This window comes from Myotis daubentonii, chromosome 19 (assembly GCF_963259705.1).
Source record: "Myotis daubentonii chromosome 19, mMyoDau2.1, whole genome shotgun sequence".
Lineage (NCBI taxonomy): Eukaryota > Metazoa > Chordata > Mammalia > Chiroptera > Vespertilionidae > Myotis > Myotis daubentonii.
This window is the reverse complement of record NC_081858.1, coordinates 19,379,084-19,395,276: the sequence shown is the minus strand read 5'-3', so window position 1 is coordinate 19,395,276 and position 16,193 is coordinate 19,379,084. Positions and strand designations below refer to the sequence as shown.

The 16,193-nt window shown below is 45.9% G+C and overlaps 1 protein-coding gene and 1 long non-coding RNA gene across 5 annotated transcripts in view; one reads left to right on the top strand and one right to left on the bottom strand.

Annotated features, from left to right (window-relative positions):
• The window catches only part of SNX19 (sorting nexin 19), a 33,140-nt gene extending 25,208 nt beyond the window's left edge, over positions 1-7,932 (top strand). For 2 of the 4 annotated variants that reach the window (XM_059676645.1, XM_059676646.1), the window contains exons 9-11: positions 5,563-5,747; positions 6,489-6,576; positions 7,602-7,932. In XM_059676645.1, the coding sequence (XP_059532628.1) occupies positions 5,563-5,747; positions 6,489-6,576; positions 7,602-7,734 (406 nt within the window). In that variant the 3' untranslated portion in view covers positions 7,735-7,932. Of the gene's footprint in view, positions 1-5,562; positions 5,748-6,488; positions 6,577-7,601 lie in introns of those variants that run through there. The other 2 variants (XM_059676648.1, XM_059676647.1) reach the window with 2 other exon arrangements.
• Positions 7,933-8,461: 529 nt separating this feature from the next.
• On the bottom strand, positions 8,462-9,520 carry LOC132221965 (uncharacterized). Its single transcript, XR_009450116.1, has 2 exons — positions 9,383-9,520; positions 8,462-9,159 (listed from the first exon to the last, which is right to left on the bottom strand). It is a non-coding gene; the product is annotated as an uncharacterized LOC132221965 (long non-coding RNA).
• Positions 9,521-16,193: the final 6,673 nt, after the last annotated feature.

Below are 16,193 nucleotides of genomic sequence, written 5' to 3'. Positions count from 1 at the left end.
TCCTTTCGCCCTCATTCTTCTCCCAACAGGAAAGGATGGTGACCTAGATACATAGTCGGAGGGTCCCAGTGCTGAACCTCCTCAGACACAGCTGAGGAGCCTGTGCCTGGGTAGTTACAGGGCCGAGAAGCCCAGAGCTGGGAGCCGCCAGGGAGAAACTGACTAAACAAAAGAAGGGGCTATGGCAGGAAGGCAAGAGGCCTGCGAAAGGAATCAGAGGGAAGAGAGGTGTTACTTTTATCAGGTGTGATCTTGGCAAAAATAACTTGTTTAATGGGAAATGCGATGGATCCACACCGTCACCCTCAAGATCTCCTTGTTTCTACCCTGTAGATTGGTGCTACTGACTTCATGATCAAATGCTCATAGTGCTGTGCTAGGACTGTGGACACAGAACACAGTGTTCATGGGTTGTGCCATTATAAATATTCTACAGGGTTCAGGGGTGGTGGAGGTGGGGAGTGTTTGCAGGAGGCCAAAAAGGTGGTTTGTGCCCCCCCACCCCCCTTTTCGTGGAATTTCTAATTTCTTATACCTATATCAGTGTTTTTCAAACTTTTCTAAAACTTTAGACCACAATGAGAAATATGTTTTACATCATGACCCACTATGAACACACGCCCACACATACATGCACATCTGATATATCCATGTAGTGGTTATATACATATATGAAACAAAAGGGTCTCAAAATATGAGATGCACTTTTATGATTCATGTTCTAATCTATTTCTATTGAGATGTAGTTAAATATCACAAACCACAAAGTTGATTACATGGCCTCTGCTGCTATTCATCCCACAATTTGAAAATGTCCTGCTACAACTACCAGTTTCAAGTGACTTAAAAAATGGCCTGATATGTTATATGCAAAGGGTCCTACGGCTAAGGCAGGATTCTCAACTGAGAGTAGTTTATCCCCCAGAGGGAGCATTGTCACACAACTAGTACTGGGGTGGGGGTTTGCTGCTAAACCTTTCACAGCGCACAGGACAGCCCTTCACACAAAGAATTAGGAGTGTCAAGGTTGGAAAAGCTGCCTAAGGGTAGTACGATGAGTTGACAGTTCTAACCTGTACAACTATTTAGAATGAGAGAAGCTTTGACTTGCTCTTTTCTCTCTTTTTCTTCAAACAAACAGTATTTGGTACATTAAGATGAGGTTGGAGTGTAATTACCCTTGGGTTGTCTACAGAGTTACAACCCAGTGAATAAAAAGGGTACAAGGAATGAGTCTATTTTCTTTTATTGAGATTGCACCAGGCATTTTTGTTAGAATATTGTTATTGCTCTTAGGAATATTTTCTGTGTTTTGATTTCACTACCCTCCCCTCGTCCCTCCACCGTCCCCATGAAGCCATATTTACTTAGGACCCTGCCTCACTCAGCCATAGCAACTCTTAGAAAAGAAGTGAAGGGAATTTGGCTAATGAGATTAGACATGGTCCCTAAAGCTTTCTCCCCTACTTGTGACATTTGATTCTGCTGTTTTGATGGGAAATGACCTTCGGCTAACCTTGAAGTGCCATCTTAAGCCTAGTATTAAACTGTTTCATTTTTTAGCCACTGCTTCATTCCTCTATCTGTAGCTATTTTAGAGCAGGGTCCTTTGAACATGGACGAGGCAAGCACTCCCTAATCCCTACATCCTTTCTCCTTCCACACCTGGCATCAAAGAAGCTCTTGAATGTCTCAATGTCAATCTGTTGTTGCTTTTTCTCATTTTATTGGCTATTTCTGGGCCCACTGGTAAGGCTTCCATTTGCCCTGAACCATTCAGATGGCCTGACAGAACAGACCTGGTTTGGCTTTTTTCTTCTTTTGTTTGGGAAAATATGTAGGATGGTGGAAGGAGGTATCTTGATGTCAAATATCAGAACTGGAAGAGTAGTTGGAAATAAAACCAATTCTGTCTGAAGCTTTTCTCTACCATAGTTGCCGCTTGCATTTTGTATTTAGTAAATTATTTTTTATAAGTAATTCATTGTCAGAGGCGTGTGTGTGTGTGTGTGTGTGTGTGTGTGTGTGTATCTACCTTGAAACTTTAGATTTCTGTTAGCATAATAGTGGTACCAACAGATTCCAGAAATTTCAGCACATAAATTTCATTCCTTTTTCTTCCAGAGAAAAATAAGGACACAGATTTCTTTTTAACCTTCTCAGTCCCAGGTCAAGTATAGAAAGACAACATGTGAAATAGAGAGCTGAAGAAAACTAATGAAAAGGAGTTAAGCCCTTGGCCGGGTGGCTCAGTTGATTGGAGCATCGTCCTGTGCACCAAAATGTTGTGGATTCACTTCCAGGTCAGGGCACATACCTAGGTTAATAAGTGTTTGCTCCCTAGTCAGGTGCGTACAGGAGGGAACTAACTGATCAAAATTTCTCTCTCTCATCATTTTCTCTCTCCCCTCCTTCCTCTTTCTAAACTCAATAAAAACATATCTTTGGGTGATGATTAATACAAAGAGTTAAGACATCAGTCTCTCCTTCAGTCCTCCAGCTCCTCATCTCTCTGCTTTTTCTGCTCTAGCTCAGCTTCAGAATAATCTGAGCAGGACGAAGGGAATGAATAAGGTCAGACCCAGTACTGGTGGCGTCTGGATCTTCACTCTAGAGAAGGATGTAGAATAAAAGGAAGGGAAATGGGAGCGGAGAGGAGAGAAGAGATGATTGAAGAAACGCCTATCTTCTTCGTGCTTATCAGTCGGTTCTGTGCTTGGTGATAGGCACAGCAGATGAGCCAGAAGGCCTGATTGGGCCACGGACAGCTGAGGAAAGGCACTGTGTGTAATAACAAAGCCTGCCTTGGAGCCTGGTCTGCAGCTCACCCAGTTTTTGTATTGTCTGAAGGGCAGGGCAGTACTGACAGATGGGGTGGTGGTGGTGATTTCCTTGGTTTGGGTTTGATCATTTTTTCCTTCCAGATTGGGATATTCATCATTCGTGACAAGATACCATATCTCAGAAGTTCTGTGAACAAGAGAGATTTATTGCCCTGGTTTCCTCCGTGGGCTGCCTGCAGCTAGGAAATGAAAGGCAGTAATTCCAGGCTCCTGTCCGGGAGAAGCCTCTGTTCCGGGAGGGGCGGGGAAGAACCCGGGCAGGAGGAGCCACCTGAGGAATGAATGTTTAAGTCTCTGGCAGAAGTGCCTGTGGTGTGTAGCTTTCACCTTCAGGGCATGAGGGAGAATAAGGAGAAAGAACTGCAGCAGCTAGCAAACAGAAGCCATTTTCTAAACTCCTCCTCCTCTTAGACATGAAGTCTGTTACTTCTGCCAGTTTGCACACGTATTTCTTATATTCCTGGGCCTGACTCTTCTAGGGCCTCTGTTGATCGGTTCTGGCCTCAGGGCTTACAGAACTTGACACAGTGCCTTTGTTGCATGAGCAGTTGACATTTTACTTGGAGGTTTCCATCGCCTCTGTCAGTTCTGCATATTATCTTAGTTAAATCCCACAGTTTGACTTGACTCACTGACTCACCTCATTATCAAGGGCTTATTTTGACTTTTTCATAATTTGATTCTTCTTCCAAACATTCCCATGTGGAGTTTGATAAGTTGGAGCCTCGAAGATTTGTATAAATGGATATATTCATATTTCCCACACGTTAAAATTTGCTTTGCACTTGTGTGCTTGAGTCACTAAGTTACCGTGAAAGAACAAAGAGGATGCGAGAAGTCCTGTTCCTATCAGAGGAATTGACATTGAATTCAAAGTAATCAGGCTCATACATTGAGACATGCCACATGCCCAGAGGTGACCAAGGCACCCAGAGTTGCCGGTGGGTATTATGCTAAGTCTCAGGAGGGTTGAGTGGGTGCTGAGATACTTTTGAAGAGTTGAGTCAAAGGCATTATTGGCCCCAGAGCACAAAAATAAGGGCAGACTGACTTACTCTATGTGTATGTGAGTGAGAAATGAGCTAGCACTAATTCCAGCGCAAAGTTTCTTGTTTAGGATTCTGGCTCTCTGAAGGACTTACACATTTTCGTTTCATAGTGCTAGCCCTTCTCCCTCCTATCAGTTAAAGGAGACCCTAGTGCAGAATTCGCTCTTGTGGCTTGAGGTGAGGAAGAGAACCTGGGGTGACAGTTGGGTCACTTGCTTCCTTGCAGAGAACCCGATCAGGTCATTGTATCCACCCTTTTGGTGGCTCTCTTCTATAAACAGGAACAGGAATTCTTGCTACTGGATCCCTTTCATCGGGCGTCTTAGGCTCGCTGAATGAAAGCCCTATAAAAAGGAGATGCAGCCCTAATAATAACAAATACGATCGTGATGGCTATTTTGGGCAAGCGCAGCTTTGTGCCGCTCTTGATCTCCATCGACGTGTGCCATTCTTGCCCTGCCATTACCTTTCAGACTTCCTATTCTTAGAATTATTTGTGAGCCCTGGACTTGGGGGATTGCAGCCCCCGAGGCTGGAATGCCTAGCTTGAGTGGAATGCAGACTGTCTGGTAGAGTGGAGGTTAAATAAAGTTTGCCTTGGCAGCCCCCTCTGCTCTTGGATAGGTGACAGTAACTTGGGTATAGGAGCGGTGGCATGGGCTGTCATGTGGTGCTGTATCAAGCCTTCGTGCATGAGTAGCAGTGGTTGATGGTCCATCCATTACAATCATAGCCATGCCAGTCTCAACCATACATACTGAGGTCTTGAACTTCAGCTAGTGACCACACTGCTCTGAAAAAAATGCAGGGACAAAGAACAAGGTGGGAGGGCCTTACAAGAACTTCAGACTTGGTATTTCTGCCCCTCAGCGTTATTGATTTTTGAAATTTAGACAAGGGAATTTTCATTATAAGAACAGTTACACCATCAATCAACATTTCTTGAGCACAGTTGGAAATATTTTACATGTATAAAACATAGAACTCCTGTGGTGCTTATAATTTCATTGGAAAAGTAAAGCTGTAAACACATGAGAAAATAATATCTATTCCAAAGTAAATTATTAGTTTCAACCCTGTGCAGAACTAAGTGCTGGTGGAGGTCTAAGGGAGGTCTATCTGGAGTGGTCAAGGATTTCGTGGAGGGGAGGGAGACGTTTAAACAGGTCTTGCCAGAGGAGTGGTCTTGCCACTGGAGAGGAGAGGGGCTTGTCAGCGAGAGAATATTATGAGCAAAGGGCAGATGTCCCACAACAGGTCATGGGGCTTGAAGACCAACTGGGTGTTGACAAGGTCACAGGGGCGAGGGATCTGGGTAAAGCCATCTAAGCTATAACTATAAAGCCTGTGTGTGCTCGTTACTGAGAAGTTACAATGCTCTGCACTAGAACTGAGTTGGAGAGGTGCAGCCTGGCCCAGAGACAGGGGCCCTTGGTTGTGTTCTGTGAAACCCCGTTGAGGTGTGGCTCATAGTAGAGACTCAGTAAATAATGTCATCATTATTATTACTTATCTTCAAATTCCGTGAGCCAAGTTGTTGCATTGGCTTGGTTTCTTTTGGGAGAGTTGGTGCTAACTTTGCTTTGCCCTATTCTGATTGTCACATAATTGATACCTACTATGCCCTTTCCTTCAGGTTTATCTGACCTTTCTCTTCTCTTCCTCCTCAGGTGGCTAGAGGTGCAGGTAGCTAATCTAACATGTCCACAGTGCTGGGTGCGGTACCTCCGACTTCTCCGGGAGTCCATCTGGCCGGGTGGGGTTTTGCCTAAGTACCCACGGCCTGTAAGGACCCAGGAGCAGAAGGTGGCAGCTGAGAAACAGGCTTTGCAGAGCCTTATGGGAATCCTGCCAGGTAATTGGACAACGAGATTGACTATCCTAATAACTGTTCCCTTCCAATCAAGCTTTGCTACTGTTATCCCACACCCTTCCCCATTTTTCAAAGGACCTGATATATGGCCAGACTCAAAACCTGTTGACCCACCGAGTCTCAGGCTAATGGGAACATGATCAGGGCTGCGATTCTTTTACTCCTCACCCAAGTGATGCTGAGGGGATGGAAAGGATCACTGTGACCACACCACAAACAGTCGGTGCGAATCCCACAGCTATCGGAGTAATAACTGTGAGCAGGTTAATAAAAATACATATTTAAAAATAAAATATGCTTTTATTGATTTCAGAGAGTGGAAGGGAGAGAGAGATAGAAAGATCAATGATAAGAGAGAATCACTGATGGACTGCCTCCTGCACATGCTACACTGGGGATTGAGCCTGCAACCTGGGCATGTGCCCTGACCAGGAATCGAACTGTGACATCCTAGTTCATAGGTCAATGCTCAACCACTGAACCATGCCAGCTGGGCAATAAAAGCATATTTTACATAAATATTTTTTCCTTAGCTTTTCTGTTTCGTGAGGATTTTTAGTTTGGCTCTGTAGTTCAGTGTTATGCCAGAAATTACCATTTGAATAAAGATAGTAGGTTTATCTGACCTTGCTTTTCTCTCCCCCCACAAGTGGCTAGAGGTACAAGATATAATGAGAAGATGTTACTGGAACACTAAAGCCGTATCTGTGTTTTCTTCTTTAGATACTGTAGTGCAGATCTTTGGGGTGGACAAATGCCAGCTGAGCTGGAGTCTAGTCTTGGAGTCACTGCAGCAACCCCTCATCAACAGGTAGGCTGAAAAGTGTGCCCCAGCTTCAGCATAACTGAAGCCATCTCTGGTCTCAGAGGTGCCCACGCTGAGAAGAGCGGGTCGCAGTCTCTCCTTGCCCTTGGCCTGACTGCAGACTAATGTCCAGGTCCACACACACTAAGTAAAGCCCACGCTGTCGGCTCCTGAGCAGGTTGTCCTGTGTAGTGAGCTAGTGCTGGACCAGCCTCTGTGTTTGCATTCGAAAGGCCCCCCATGAGCTACTAAAAACGCCTGGTCACCCTCCAGCCTGTTCAGTGTGTTTGGTGGTTCTTTCTGCCACCCATGAACACTAAGAGTATCCCCTGGTCTGGGCATTACAGGCCATATAATGATTATCAGCCATGGGTTCTTGGCCTCACTGCAAAGCTATGATTACTATTAGGATCAGGAATAGTTTTTGTTTACTATGAGGTAGATCAGATAATGAGATTGGGGTTTGGTAAAGCGACCAGAAAAACTGGGTGAATGCTCTAGAATAATTCAAAAGAGGTAGGTATTTCCTGGCTGGTGCCTTGGGATAGAATGCTTCTGAAAAGTATTGAGTATTTCCACTCTCTCTCAAACCCTGTCCCGAAGGAGAGAGCATTTACCAAGTCCCATTCCTCAGGGCCCTGGCCTTTGCCTCATTGCCGGTAAGGTGACCAGTGACTCTGTAGTGAATGAGTTATGAGAAACAGCAGTAGTCGGTGGCTCTGAAATTCTTAGAAAGTTGCTGTCCCTCCCTCACAACAACAGTGCTGCCATGCTAACAGCTATGTAAATAAGTATGGAATTTCCTAAAATCGAGTCTCAAATTCTGTTTCTATCTTTACTGAGGCCACAGCCTTTTTTAGTTCAACAAATTGGTTCCATGGCAGAGGATTGGTCCAGCTACTGAAGTTTAGAGTCCACTCAGGATATCAGTAATGGGGGTGAGGGGAGGGCAAATAAGTGTCATAAATAAGACCTGGTGTCTCCTGACAGAGCCAGCCCTTCCTCTAAGTTGTTTTGTCCATTTGTTTCAGGCATTTGATTTACTGCCTCTGGGACATCATCCTGGAATTCTTGGATCTCAGTGCCTCCGTTGAGGAGTCTACCATAAGCACCTCTGCCTCAGATACCCCCGACAACCCCAAGAGGATGGGTGTCTCCCCGTAGCCATCGGTCATTACCCATTCTTCGAAGGTTGGGAAGGAGGGTCACCCTGCCACCAGGGACCAGGAGGAGGCCTTGCCCTCTGGGCTGTGGCTCAGAAGACATGGGGCTCACTAGCACAGCGTTCCCTTAGTTCTACTCCATCTGCAGCAAGTGATGGAGGGATATATGTACCAATTGTATGCATGTCCAAGTGTCATACGTTTTTTGTGGTGTTTGGGGCATTGCTGGTGGGTAGATTCTGTTTTCTTTGAATAAGGAACCTGTGAGCCCTTTTTGCCCTCCTCTATAAGATTGTTTGCCGGTAGCCTGGCCCTGTGCAGACATGTACCAAATCCACCAACATACAAATCTATATAAACCAAGAAAAAAAAATAGATTTCTTTGGAGGCGAATATAATCTTCTGAGCTCTCTGTTCCCACCAGGAAACTGGAAGTTCAGTCAGGACCATTCTGGAAAGCCAGACCCCTAGTTTCCCAACAATCTAGAGGAGGGAGGGCAAGCATTTCTCAAGGGACTACTTGCTGATTGGCTCTTTTCCGGCACATCAGCCCTATGGAGGGTATCATTGAAGGCTGCTTCCCTGGGGGGGTATACTTCTCCTATGAAGACTTCAGAGCAGACTGCCAGCCCACCGTCCACACCCTTTCCTGAAAGAAAGTTGGGTCACAGATTTTGCTGATTTTATTTCCTCCTAGTCTCCTCCCCAGGAGCAGTTGAGTTTGGGCCTTTGTGACCTGTCTGTCTTCCTTCCGCAAAATCACATGGCAATTTGCATATTCAGCTCAGTGCTTCCAAAGGAAAGGGAAACCCTTGCTCCAGGGCTGAGAATGCCCAGAGAGTAGGAACCCCAGGAAAGGGCAGGTTCTCCTCACAAATCTCACAGGGAACTTTCCATCAGAACCAGTAATGTTAGCAAACCTACAGGGAATTGGTTGCCCATAGAAAGATGTTAACTTCCTGTTCTTAAGGACCTAGTTAGGTTTTAAGAACACCAATGATGAAGGCAAAGGGGCTGTGTCAGGCTGCAGTGTCTTTAGAAACATGCAACAATTAGGCCATGGAGGTAGCTCAGTTGTTTAGAGCATCATCCCGGTACACCAAGGTTGCGTTTTCAAGCCTGTCAGAGCACACACATGAATCAACCAATGAATGTGTAAATAAGTGAAACAAATGGATCTTTCTCTCATTCTGTCTCTCCTCTCTCAAATCATTAAAAATAAAAATGGAACAATTAGGAAAAAGTGTTGGTAGATAAGGGAGCAGAGGGGTTACAAGGAAAGTGGTGCACATTAAATGCAGGTGAGTAGCTGACAAAAACGTTTGAAAGGTGTCACTGAGACCTTTGCTCACCCTTCATTCTTCAGTACCGGCCTGCTAGAGGCCTGCTTTCCCTGAATTATGGATCCTCCCATTTGGGGGCAGGTCTTGGGGTTAGACCAGCCCGTGGGCAAACTAAGGCCCGCGGGCCGGATCCGGCCCATTTGAAATGAATAAAACTAAAAAAAAAAAAGACCGTGCCCTTTTATGTAATGATGTTTACTTTGAATTTATATTAGTTCACACAAACACTCCATCCATGCTTTTGTTCCGGCCCTCCGGTCCAGTTTAAGAACCCATTGTGGCCCTCCAGTCAAAAAGTTTGCCCACCCCTGGGTTAGACTGATGAGAATGGGTAGGTCTAGATCTAGAACAAGAGTCAAGATTCTATTCAACTCTGAAGTAGGTGATGTGCACACAATGGTTTATGGGAAAGTTGTGAAATCTTTTTACTCCTTCCACCCGCCCTCCAGGCTTTTAAACATAAAACTTGTGCTACTGTAATTGAAAGGCTTCAGGTATGTTACTGCCTACAGGCAAGGAGATAAGTGAGATAGTGTCTCCTGGAGCCTTCTAGCCTTAACAGTTGATCATTACAGTGATTTCAGTGGCTTCAGAGTTACCTGAGACCCTCACTGGCGGGTCTGTCTTTGGTGAGTACTGGGAGGGCATGGCACTGCAGCGAGTCCGGCTGACTTCCTGGAGCTGGTCCTTCACCTCTTTCCTCTAGGACCAAGGTGCTCTTCGTGACAGCTGGGAGCCCTCGTTCCTGTTACCGTCTCCCCATACTTGACCCTGATATGTATTTCGTTTTGAATCTACACTGCTTCGAATCTCTGTTACTAGTCCTGGCTCAGAAGTGCTACAAAGCCAGTATAGACGCTGACACACCAGAAAAACCCTGTGGCTGTAAATTCTAAGGAATCTTTGGCACTTCCAACCCAAAGAAAACTTCCATATATTTCATGTTATATAAGAGACCCCACCTATACTTCCTCTGCCCCAAAAAGATAAGCTGTCCTCATACCCTCCTTCCGCCCAGAGGGGAAATCGTGGATATCGCCAAAGAAATCATCAAAACCCATCTGGCCTTGAAACAGCCTGCCAACTTGTTACTTGGGTAACAAGTTCAGACAACGAGGGAGATTGATTGGCATTTGGGAGAGAGCCACAGGTTTCAGGAGAATATACTCCCAGCTGAGAGTGATAAAAGCCAGTGAAGAACTGGGCCTGCACTAAGCCAGAACATTTTTTATCCTTTTTTTCCCTACCCAGCACATTCATTTTCCAACTACCTCATCGCACCCAACGACAGTTGTTAGGTCCTGGGTGGAGTGAAAATATGTGTAAACATGGCCCCTGGCGATAGGAGTTAGAATGCTGTGGACTGAAACGACTAGGAAAATGTATTTTCCTCCATAAAACTAGTACCTGAGTAGGTGAGCCCCGGGGGTTAATGGTTTCAGCAGCTCTGACCTCAGAAATGGCCAGATTCTTTCCATCTTTCTGCTCTGCCATTGTAAACATGCAAGTCTGTCCCTCATGGTGGTTACAGTTGAGGGCATCACATTCTTACCAAAACAATATCTGAAAGAATCAAGGCATCACCTTCATTTTTTTCTTTTAAAGAGGAAACTGGAGAACCAAGATGGCGACATAGGTTAACGCCGGAGTTTGCTGCTTTGAACAACTACTTCAAAAGTGAAACTAAAACACGGAACGGACATCACCCAGAACCACAGGAACGCTGGCTGAGTGGAAGTCCTACAACTAGGAGGAAAGAGAAACGCATACGGACACTCAGAGGAGGCGCAGTGGTGAAGTCAAATTCTGAGGTGCGGAGTGCACGGAGCGGGCTGGCGGCGGAGGGCGCGGTTGTTGTTCTCAATCGGGAGGGAGTCGCAGACTCTGAGCACCAGATCCGGGCGAGTCTTTAGGGACCCAGACTCAAACGGGAGAAGCGGGACTGTCTGGCTTTGGTCAGAGCGAGTGCAGCTTTCTCTCCGAGCTTTGCAGCGGGTGCTGGGACTCAGAGAGGCAGAGCCCCTGGGGACAGGACTGAGAGCCGCCATAACTGCTCTCTCAGGCCCACCCTGTTGATCCTGTGCGACCCGCCCCGCCCAAGCCCTGCACAGAGGCATTTGCCGGATAGCCTCAGGCAAAGGCTAGATTAGCACCTCCCTAGAGGACAGAAGTTCTCTCACTGCTGACACAGCTGATTCTCATAGCCACTTGGCCTGGAGGTCAAACCCTCCCTGGAATTAGCTACAACAATCAAGATTTAACTATAAGACTTCGAACAAAGACCACTAGGGGGTACACCAAGGAAGCATAACAAAATGCGGAGACAAAGAAACAGGACAAAATTGTCAATGGAAGATATAGAGTTCAGAACCACACTTTTAAGGTCTCTCAAGAACTGTTTAGAAGCTGTCGATAAACTTAATGAGATCTACACGAAAACTAATAAGACCCTCGATCTTATATTGGGGAACCAACGAGAAATTAAGCATACACGGACTGAAATAACGAATATTATACAGACGCCCGACAGCAGACCAGAGGAGCGCAAGAATCAAGTCAATGATTTGAAATGCGAGGAAGCAAAAAACATCCAACCGGAAAAGCAAAATGAAAAAAGAATCCAAAAATGCGAGGATAGTGTAAGGAGCCTCTGGGACAGCTTCAAGCGTACCAACATCAGAATTATAGGGGTGCCAGAAGATGAGAGAGAGCAAGATATTGAAAACCTATTTGAAGAAATAATGACAGAAAACTTCCCCCACCTGGTGAAAGAAATGGACTTACAGGTCCAAGAAGCGCGGAGAACCCCAAACAAAAGGAATCCAAAGAGGACCACACCAAGACACATCATAATTAAAATGCCAAGAGCAAAAGATAAAGAGAGAATCTTAAAAACAGCAAGAGAAAGAAACTCAGTTACCTACAAGGGAATACCCATACGACTGTCAGCTGATTTCTCAACAGAAACTTTGCAGGCCAGAAGGGAGTGGCAAGAAATATTCAAAGTGATGAATACCAAGAACCTACAACCAAGATTACTTTATCCAGCAAAGCTATCATTCAGAATTGAAGGTCAGATAAAGAGCTTCACAGATAAGGAAAAGCTAAAGGAGTTCATCACCACCAAACCAGGATTATATGAAATGCTGAAAGGTATCCTTTAAGAAGAGGAAGAGGAAGAAAAAGGTAAAGATACACATTATGAACAACAAATATGCATCTATCAACAAGTGAATCTAAGAATCAAGTGAATTAATAATCTGATGAACAGAATGAACTGTTGATTATAATAGAATCAGGGACATAGAAAGGGAATGGACTGACTATTCTTGCGGGGGAAAGGGGTGTGGGAGATGTGGGAAGAGACTGGACAAAAATCGTGCACCTATGGATGAGGACAGTGGGTGGGGAGTGAGGGCGGAGGGTGGGGCGGGAACTGGGAGGAGGGGAGTTATGGGGGGGGAAAAAAAGAGGAACAAATGTAATAATCTGAACAATAAACATTTAATTAAAAAAAATAAATAAATAAAACCAGTGATTACAAAAAAAAAAAGAGGAAACTATTTATCAGAAGCCCTTCAAGAACTTCCCACCCATAAACCAATCCACTGACATTGAGAATGGCATTATCAGGATTGACTAGCACAAGTATTTACTTCCCCCCCTCCCCCCCAAGAGGATGTCACCCTCCAGGAAGGTTAGATTCCTAAGAAATACCGTTATATGTTAGCAAGGAGGCAGCAGAGAATGAGTGTTGATAGTGTCTGTCAGGGTCATTCTGCCAACATCAACAGATCCCCATGATACTCTAAAAATGCCTGTACTGCTAAGAGTTAACATCAGCTGAAGGTGACACTTGAACCACTTCACATACATTAACTTATTTAACCCACACAGCAACCTTGTATGGGAGGTTTTATTATATACTAGAGGCCCGGTACACCAATTCGTGCACCGATGGAGTCCCTGGGCCTGGCCTGTGCCCTCTTGCAATCCAGGACCCCTCGGGAGATGTCAGAGAGCCAGTTTCGGCCTGATCCCCGCAGGCCAGGCTGAGGGACCATGCTTCGGGCCTCTAGTATGCATATAAGATCTTTAGTTAATCTCTTCCCGCCCTCCCCTTTTCCCCCTTCCCTCTGAGATTCATCAGTCTGTTCCATGTTTCCATGCCTGTGCACTGAACATCTTCCCCCTGGTGGTTATTGCACGTCATAGCTACTGGACGGTCAGCAAGGTCGACCGGTCACTTAGGCTTTTATATATGTAGATCCCGTGTATGAAAGAGAAACATGGCACAGAATTTGTGGTTTGCCCATAGTCACTTGCAAGGAAAAGGCAGAAGCAGCTGTAAATCATGTAAGTCTACCCACAAGTCTACATCATAACCATTATACTGAGCTGCTTTTCTTCTTTCAAAGCAAAATAAGACCAGCTCTCACAGAGCCTGTAATCTAGTAGAGGAGCCAGCACATTTTTTTTGGTAAGAGGCCAGAGAAAAAATATTTTAGGCTTTGTGGCAGCCTCTGTTGCAACTACTCAGCCCTTCCATTGTTGCATAAAAGCATAGACAATACATACACAAATGACTCTGGCTGTGCTCCAGTAAAACTATTTACAAAAGCAGGCAAGTGGCCAGATTTGGCTCGTGAGTGGTGTGCAGACCCCTTGTCTAGTGCATTAGAATCAAACGTGAATGTGTGAGTGAGTGAGTGTGTGTGTGTGTGTGTGTGTGTGTGTGTGTGAGATTTACCCGGATCTTCTTAAAGGCCTGGTGTGCTGTGTGTGTAACAAGCTCCCAGATGTATGCCAAGGAGGATGCTGCTCTTTCTCCACACTGAGTATCTAGGGGTTAGAACAGACAAGCCCAATTGGGTGTGATTCTGGAAGGGCACTTAATGAGTTTGTGGGACCATGGAAAGCCTGAGTTGATACTCTCTAAATGGACTCCTGGAGGATGAATCAAAATTAGCCAGTGGAAGCATGGGGAGGGTGTCCCTGATGGAGGCAGCAATGAACAATGTAAGAGAAGTCACGAGAAGACAGGCGTGATTTCACTGAGGCACTAGGGCAATCAAACTCAGAAACAGGTAGAATGCTGGTTGTGGGAGGATCCAGGGAGGGGAGAGAGGCACTGGGGTGCAGTTTCAATTTTGCAAGAAAAACAGTTTTGGAGATCTTCCTTACAGCAGTGTAGGCATACATAGCCCTGCTGAACTGTACACAGAATGGTTAAGGTGGTAAGTTTCATGTGATGCATATTCCACTCCAATCAAGAAATTACTAAACAAAAGACAGAAAGCTGCATGTGGTGCGGTACAGTACGCAGGAACAGAGCAGTCAGAGGCGGGAAAGGACGTGGAGTCGGACGAGCTGCCTGGCCTGGCGTGCTCAGGAACCTGGGACGGTTCCCTTTACACCGTGGGAATATTGGAAGACTTCCCGAGGAGTATTCCTCATGGCTGACAAGTCCTCAGAGTTCATGGGAAACAGGTTTGCTCTTCATCCTGTCCCTATTGTCTTGACTGCTGTCTTAGTCATATTCTGACCCCCTTTCACGTATTCAAGTCTGCCCCTGCTTCCTGTATGTGAGGTAGTGTCAGGGCCTTATGGAGTAAAATGAACTTGAGAGATCATAGAGAACTGATTGACACCCTAGATCTGCACTTAACCAGCTGTGAGGACGTGGTCAGCCAGCTTCACGTGTCTTAGAAAAGGGGACAAATACATTACGGCCTTTTTGAGAAATGAATGAGATAACGTATACAAACACGCTTCATACAGTGCAAGTGCTATTCTCTGAAATGCAGTGGCATCATTATCCCAGGCCTCTGCTGTCGGGGAGAGGTTGCCGAGGCCTTGCTGCTACAAAGCCCCTCAGACGGCTGTGGATTCTAGGCTTCCTTTGTGCTGGAGCAAGAAGTGCTTTCCCGGGAAGGAAAGGGAGGTGAGCCAACCTGCTGGGTACAAGTGCGAATGGGAACCAGGGAAGGAGTGGTATTTGGGGAGGGAGGCAACATGATGTGTTTGCAGTTGAAGGTCATTTCCTTTCCAACTGGGAGCGCCAGAAATCACAGGCAGCAGATGCTTGCTCTGCATCTGCGGGCCAGAGGATGAAACCAGGGCTGGGTACGTTTCAGCTAGCACACCTCCATCACTCCTTTGTGGTAGACGATGAGAGCCGCCGCTACACTCGTGTTTCTCAGGAGAGAGCGAGGGAGGGAGACGGCCCCAAACAATATTTTCTCAGCCGAAGACTCCCCTGCTCGTTACTACACAGACAACACTGGCTGGTTTAGACAGAAGACATAAAGCCAGAAAAATGTGTCAAGCAAGAAGCAAGTGAAAACAGAACTCTTTTCCGGCTGTGACCCAGTAGCAACAGGGATGGAAAGCAGGCAGCTCTGAGGTGGTGGAGGCAACTTGGGTGCCTGCAGTCTATTCTCACATTTGCCGAGCGAGCATTCTTGCCGCCTCCCTGTCACTTTGCACCTGTCTCTGGCCCGAATGTGCACTTGAACTCCACTTCCTCGGAAGTGAGAACAAGCAGGTGGTGAAATACCGAAAACCACTCCTGGGAAACAATGGTTTGCTCGCACATTTGTCACGTTGATGTTTCTTCACCAGCGTGGCAAAATCTGGTGTCCCTACGTATCTCGATCCTTCAAGCCTTCCCTACAGACCCTACTGTGTGGAAAGTTGGAAGGGGAAAATGACAGAAAAAAAGGAATAGTATCAAGATCCAGACTGAGAAAACATTTCTTGGAGTGACATTATCTACTCATTTTAACCCCAAGTAATCAGTCGCTAGTCAGTGTTTGGGAAACGGCAAACGAATTTTGAGATGAGGGTGTTACAATGATGAAGTCTGGGGCTCGTATAGAAACCCACACTGGGGCTTTGTTTTCCTTCCCCTAATGGTCCATGTCACTGTTGCACCCTGTTGTTATGAGCAGCGGAGGGCTGGCTCTAATTACTTCCAGACACTTGGATGAGTCCATGAGGGTCAAGACCAAGCTCGATGAACACAGAGCTGCACAATAGAGGCACGATCTGCAGACGCTGTGGCCTCTCTGAATTGGATTTGGTGATCTGCGAACCCCGGTAAAGAGCCCCTTAC